This window comes from Zingiber officinale, chromosome 9A (genome assembly GCF_018446385.1).
Source record: "Zingiber officinale cultivar Zhangliang chromosome 9A, Zo_v1.1, whole genome shotgun sequence".
Taxonomy (NCBI): domain Eukaryota; kingdom Viridiplantae; phylum Streptophyta; class Magnoliopsida; order Zingiberales; family Zingiberaceae; genus Zingiber; species Zingiber officinale.
Genome location: NC_056002.1, coordinates 111,943,089 through 111,950,141, shown reverse-complemented (window position 1 = coordinate 111,950,141; position 7,053 = coordinate 111,943,089). Strand labels below are relative to the sequence as shown.

General features: G+C 36.6%; 1 protein-coding gene across 1 annotated transcript; it reads left to right on the top strand.

Moving 5' to 3' along the window:
- Positions 1-2,608: 2,608 nt before the first annotated feature.
- LOC122021817 (regulator of nonsense transcripts 1 homolog) lies at positions 2,609-5,915 on the top strand. The gene is made up of 6 exons (XM_042579980.1): positions 2,609-3,174; positions 3,826-4,077; positions 4,149-4,262; positions 4,952-5,037; positions 5,467-5,521; positions 5,621-5,915. Exons 1-6 carry the CDS (start codon positions 2,752-2,754, stop codon positions 5,837-5,839), a joined length of 1,149 nt encoding a protein of 382 aa, XP_042435914.1. The 5' UTR covers positions 2,609-2,751; the 3' UTR covers positions 5,840-5,915.
- The last annotated feature ends 1,138 nt before the right edge of the window (positions 5,916-7,053 follow it).

The window sequence follows — 7,053 nt, the reverse complement described above, 5'->3', positions numbered from 1 at the left end:
GGCTCACAATAACAAGGAGAAGCCTCTCCTTGTTGGCGACTGGAGAGAGAGAGAGGGGAGAGAGGAGAGATGAAAATTGGGTTAAGGGTTTCCAAAACCCTTATAAGCCAATAATGATCTCATGTTATATTTCTTCTCCTAACCATATCTTTATATAGGTCTCATTAATGAGTTAGATTAGAAAGTCCAATCCAATCCATTATCCCTTAAGCAAAAATTAGTCCATTAATCCCTTAATTTGGTTCACAACTAAACCAAGTTGGTTCATGACTAATATAATTTGGTCTAACTCTTCTATTAGTGATGTGGACCATCCACGCTTCCACTCCAACAAATATTTCCATATTTGTCTTATGTATGGTCTAATCAAACATTTATCTCTTCATCTAAAAATCCTATTCTTTAACTTATTTTACGTCTTTTAGAGACTCGGTGTGCGTGTGACCCAATAGGTTCCCACTTTAACTTGGTCGTCCATAATTAACTACTTAATTATGGAACGATCAAGAGTGGCACCTAGTAGTACATCATGATCCCCAATTAGTCGAAAAATCATAGTTGATTTCAAAATTACTTCTGAACCCTTCAACAGCTACAGTAAGTCGTGTCTTATTCCTTTCACTCATTTTATACACATTTGGTTCAGGACATGGTCTATGTATTTGTCCCCACTAGAATGACTACGTCACACTTAGCCCAAGTAATACTTCCTCATTTTGCAGATTCAAATTACTCGTACATGTGTTCAAGAGTCTCACACTCTTTACATGTGATGTTTTGGCTAAACACTTTGAGTAATAATCTAACGAGTGGTCATAGGGTATACGTCTCCTCGCAGGGAGAGGTGAATCTTCTTTGGGCTATCCAAAGACCTTCGGACACTTCGACTTATACTCAATCATCCCGGGTCCACATCTCGATGAGATGCTTGCTTAAGATGTCAAGGTATAAGTCTCCATGACCAAGATAACTTGTATATCTTAAGTTGAAGGAAACTTGCACTCGAGCTGCAGTAAGAACTTCACAGACATATCCATATATGTAGATAATCATATGAAGTCTTACAGTGAGTCATTCCAATGAACTAGTTATCATAACTAGTATCCACGTTTAACTCTCGACATCCCAATGTCTCTAGCTAGTGAGAAAACAACTGCTTGGCCAAACCAAGGAGTGTCACTCGTGTTAGTCTTACAGAATTGATGATGGTCGAATGCATCAATTCGATAACTAGGGAAATTCTAATACGTTCATAATTGCACATGTAATGATAATCACTAGTTGTGATCCAATCACAGCTTCTCTCATGCTATGAATTGTATTGCGAATATTCAGTAAATGAGTTTAAGACCTTCAAACATATAATATGCACTCAAATAGTGAATATATATTTATCCAATAAATAGTAAAATCGTAAGGCGATTTGCCTTAGGACATCTCTCAAATTCTAACAGTACGTTTGCAAGAATGAAACTCAAAGGAATTAACGGGAGCCTGCACAAGCGGTGGAGCATGTGGTTTAATTCGATGCAAAGCGAAGAACCTTACCAGGGCTTGGCATGCCGTGAATCCTCTTGAAAGAGAGGGGTGCCTTCGGGAATGTGGACACAGGTGGTGCATGGCTGGCTCATGCCATAAGGTGTTGGGTTAAGTCCTGCAACGAGTGCAACCCTCGTGTTTAGTTGCCACCATTGAGTTTGGAACCATAACAGACTGCCGGTGATAAGCCGGAGGAAGGTGAGGATGACGTCAAGTCATCATGCCCCTTATGCCCTGGGCGACACACGTGCTACAATGGTCGGGACAAAGGGTCGCGATCCCGCGAGGGTGAGCTAACCCCAAAAACCCATCCTCAGTTTGGATTGCAGGCTACAACTCGATTGCATGAAGCCGGAATCGCTGGTCAGCCATACGATGGTGAATTCGTTCCCAAGCCTTGTACACATCGCCTGCCACACTATGAGAACTAGCAATGTCTGAAGTCATTAACTTAACTGCATGGAGGAGATGTCGATGGCGGAGCTAGTGACTGGAGTGAAATCGTAACAAGCAAGCCGTACTGCGGTACTAGTGAATAAATCTTAAATTAGGAGAGACTCATAAAAGGTATTATAGATAATTTTTTTAAACATGTACAATTCGAATCACCAATCTTAAATAATTAATTTGGTGAATAAATCTTAAACTATTTTAGTGAATAAACTTAAACTAATTTATGCCACAATAGTTTAACAAGCTTGACAACACTTAATTTAAAAATATAGAAATGATTTTTTAAAAAGGAGTTGTCTAGTCAAAAGATAGAAGACCAGTTTAACACAGTGTTATTTTATTTTAGGCTTCATCGTGTAAAGTTTTAAAATCATCAACATCTAGTATTTTATTTAAAGATTTTATTCTAAATTTTAGATATGATAATTAAAAAAAAATTTAGGTAAGTTATTTTATTTATTTTTTAAATTTTATATTTATAAATAATAAATACTTTTCTGAAATTCATCTTTTAAATATTACAGAGATAGAAAAAAATAAAAAAAAAATCAATATATCTAAATTTAACAAAATAATTTTTTTAATCAGGTGATAAATTCCAAATCCAAACGTTCGTGACTAGGAACCCTAACTTTTGTTCGCGGTGTTAGCCGGACGCAGTGGGCCAACAACCTCTACGAGACGCCTTCGCAGCCAGACACCGGCGGCCACGCGTACACTTTCCTCGAGTTCAACCCCCAGGACGACTTCGACGACTACATGGAGTTCCAGGAGCTCTCGCAGCCCTCCCGATCCCCCGCTGGGCCCCATCCCCCGCCACCGCCCGAGCCCGCGCCGGACTCCCTAGCATCCGATCTGCATTCTCCTGAGCCCACCTTGTCGCCTTCCGCATCGACTCCCCTCGGCGGTCCTTCCTCGTCCTCCAAGGCCATGGGGGCCGCTGGTGGGCAGGCGGCTGCCGCGGCGGTTGATACCCTGGCGGCTGGGATGAGCGAGATTAACTTCGAGGAGACTGGGGATGAGGGTTACGAGTTTGGCCAGGGCAATTTTACGGAGCACGCGTGCGGGTATTGTGGGGTGCAGAATCCGGGGTGTATCGTTAGATGCAACATTCCGACGTGCAGGAAGTGGTTCTGTCAGTTGTGGGGGAACGCATGGGGTTCTCATATTGTGAATCATGTGGTAGGTGCTGGGATATTATTGATTATATTTCTTTCCATATTTCAACATGCCAAGCACATAAAACATCATAACTTTTATCAAATTGTTGCTGCAATTTTCTATATATTTTGTCCTCTTTATGTATTTTTATTCTTAACTTCTAAATGATACTCAATTTAACCATTTACTTGAATATTTTTCTTTTTTGTTGGAAAACACAAGGGCCCATCTTTGATACTTCCTTTTGTTGGAAACATATATTATCCAGTTCTGTCAGAAAATTTTTATCGACCCCTCATGTAAGTGAAATTTGGGAGAAAGAGTAGTTTTTTACCATTATTAATCCTTCTGTTCAGTCATCTATTTCAATTTTCATCTGTTACATTCTGTAGTTTGATTACAACACTAGCCTGATAAGTGAAATATAATTCGCCAGTCATCTTGCTACAAATTATTGGGTTACATTTAAAGGTGGTATTTACATTTTTAATGCAACATTTAAGCATATGTTAGAGTATTTTGTTGATTTATACAACTTCTATTCGGTTGATGGTTGAGAAACTGCATTTATTTATTTTGTTAGAGCTGTCGTTGTAGAGTGGGATGCCATTACAGAATATTGCATTTCTGGTTCATGGGCTAATAATTACTTTTTGTATTAATTGATTTTAGGTGCGAGCAGAGCACAAGGAAGTTTTGCTCCACAAGGACAGTCCACTAGGAGAGAGTATCCTTGAATGCTATAATTGTGGTTGCCGAAATGTTTTACTTCTTGGATTTACTTCTGCTGCAACTAGAAGTGGCTTCGTTATCTTGTGCAGAGAACCTTGTTTGAATGTCAATGTATTAAGGGGCATGAATTGTGATCTTAGTCAATGGCGTCCAATCATTGATGATGGATGTTTCCTACCATGGTTTATTAAGGTTTGGTACTTTCACTAACATTTTGTAGCTGTTCTGCATGTCCATGTCACTTATTCTGGTTTCTTTTACAGGTACCTTCAGAACAGGAACAGCTTAGAGCATGGCAAATAAGTGATGAGCAAATTAACAAACTTGAAGAGTTATGGAAGAATGATGAACCACAACCTGTTTCATTGACTCACGAGGTTAGTTTCTGTCCAAAGGTTGATTCTTTTATGAGGTTTCTTTGGCTTAATCTGTTTTTGGGCCTCTAATCAGTAGCGGTCTATTGCATATACTTTTCTCATTTGATATTTTTTTTTGTTCTTTTCTTTTACTGATAAGGCATGTGTAGTTTCATTCTTGCCATTATTTGTGCTGTTTAAATTGTTTGATTAAATCAAATTAATTGAACTTCTTCCATTGATCACACATGTGATAAGTGATTATAACAAGGATTTTCTATTTGTCCTGACCTGCTTGTCATTTTTATTGCACAATCTTAATGTTCAGGCCAATTTAACTTAAGTTAGAAGAACGTCAGGAATATATTATATATCTATTTTTATATGCACATAACCATGTCCAGTAATAATGCATATGTAATTAATATATGTAGATCATGGTTTTACTTATAGTTGTTTCTCATGATCATCCTCAAGCTGTGTTAGTTCCAAGTTTTAATTGTTTCTCCAATCTTTAACAAATATGTTCGCTTGTAGTTTGAACTCTTAGATGTCAGCCTTAATAAAAAGCATGTAGCCTACTTTGTCTTTCCTAAGGTTGTCTCAACTTTATTTTGTATTTTAATCTATAACATTTGTTTTGATTGTCATTTACTTTGTTTTTCTCTGTAGTCAATCCTTAAACTGAATCTTTGATAGCGTTGTCACAGGAAGAGAATGAACTCAGACTTCTTTTGGAAGATGGTTTACATCTGCTACACTCTGATGACATGGTTCGGCAATATCTTTTGGACAGGTGGTATGCTAGTTAATTGTATAGATGGATTAAGAAGTAGATGACGTTACATGAATTAAAGTTCTTATTGTCAGTGCCCAAATTCATTGGCTCAAATGAAACAATTTCTATCTTTATTAATCGCTCATTCAAAACTGTTTATGATTTTATGTTTTCTATTTAGATTAAGCTTACCCCCTATAGTTGCGGCTATTACATTTCTTGTTGTTTTATGTAGATTAAGCTAACTAATATGATATACTTTTTTGATTGATGCAAAACTAGTATTTGTTAATTGCATATTGTATAAGATGTGCTTGTATTTGGCGTTTAATCATGTTCCACTTTCTATGTAATTTATACATATCCTGTAGTTATTCATTTAAACAAATTAGTCATGGATGCTAATAATTCTCATATTTTGATAATCTATATAATGTTTTGTTTCAGACTTTTCAGCTCAAAAGCCACCTACGAAGCGCTGGAAACACGGTTCACTTTCACTGTACTTTCTACTTTTTTCTTTATATTTAATGCAAGTCATACTTTCATCCATATGCTACTTTTAAATTGCATTCAATTATATTGATATGTCTTTCAACAGTGTGAACTAGAAGATGACAGTGATGAAGATGATGACTATGTAGATGATCCTCAGAAAACTCCCGACAAGAAGGATGATCATGTAGATAACCCAGATAACAACTATGGTGATAGGCCAGGAGCATCTAATAGTTATGATGGTGGTTATAATGGTGGAAAGGGAGATGGTGATGAAGGCTATGACTATGGAATGAAGAATATATACAAGGATGATATTTGATTTTGGAAACATCGATCAAACCTTTATCCCACTCTTTCATCTATTTTTAAATGAATTTTTGCTCGAGTTTTTTTTGCATGTATTTGAGAAAAACTATATCTGATTGTTTTTTTAAAAAAACTATTAACTGTTCTTGAATTTTAACTCATTGAAAGCCAATTAAAGGTTATTTGTAATCAATTAATCTCTAGGTTTTAAAACTAATTTACATGACTAGTAAACTCATGCCATTGTGACCCTGTCATTTTTTTGGGTTTGAGAGTAACGCATTCATTGGGTCTCAATTTGTTGTGAATTAATGCATTCGTTAAAATAGTACGAGTAGACTTGTTTGACTGTGGGAGGATCGGTGATGTATTTCATTGTGGGAGGATTGGGTGATGTTGGGTCGTTTGGATAAGCGAAATCAATTTTTTGCATCATGTCCTTTATTTGCCTTGTTAACAAGTTCAATCCAACACCCGATGCGACTGGTTTGATTTTATAGACCAACCTCGACAAAATAAGAACTCTTTAAATTGGTTAAGGAAAAAAACAGCACTCTTTACATTGGTAAAGAGAAAGCATGTATGGCAGGAAAAGTTAGAGAAAAGTGATAACTTTTTGTACAAATAAGGGGCAAAAGTAAAATAATATTCACATCAAACTAAAAATCAAATAGGAAGTTGTAGAACTAAAGGGCAGGAAAAGTTGGGGAGGAATATAATTTGAAATTTTATACTCGTAAAAATTTAAGTTTTAATTGCATTAGATAAAATAACAAATTAAGCACAAAAATACGTAATACTCCTATGTGGAGGATCTTGGTAGTCTTTAATCACTAATCAGTTAATTTAGCTACAATACTTCTGTTTTATATAGAATTTCTATCTTACCCGTTGATTTTGAAAAAGTTTACTCGACAGAAATTTAATCATCAATGTTCCTCAACAATTAACTAGTAATTGATCTACATACATATTTTAAATGAATTATTTAAACAATCAACAATCAACAGAGTAGTTAAATTTAGACCATGTTGCTCTCATATACATGGTGGTTGTCGGTCCATCAATGGTCATCATCGCCTTGATGTTCATTGTCTGGCCTGTCGGTGGCCACTGGCAAGTGCGAGCTTCTGATCCATCCAGCTTCATGTTTATCCACAGCACTTCTCCCCTGTTGAAGAGCCTCTTTTGCTCGAGCCAGCAAAAAACAGAGACAAGTAAATCTGC

Coding starts and splice junctions, on each gene's coding strand:
- LOC122021817 (XM_042579980.1), top strand. CDS start 2,752: ATGGAGTTCCAGGAGCTCTCGCAGCCCTCCCGATCCCCCGCTGGGCCC. Junction 4,263..4,951: donor CTGTTTCATTGACTCACGAG/GTTAGTTTCTGT, acceptor GCGTTGTCACAG/GAAGAGAATGAACTCAGACT. Junction 5,038..5,466: donor CGGCAATATCTTTTGGACAG/GTGGTATGCTAG, acceptor GTTTTGTTTCAG/ACTTTTCAGCTCAAAAGCCA.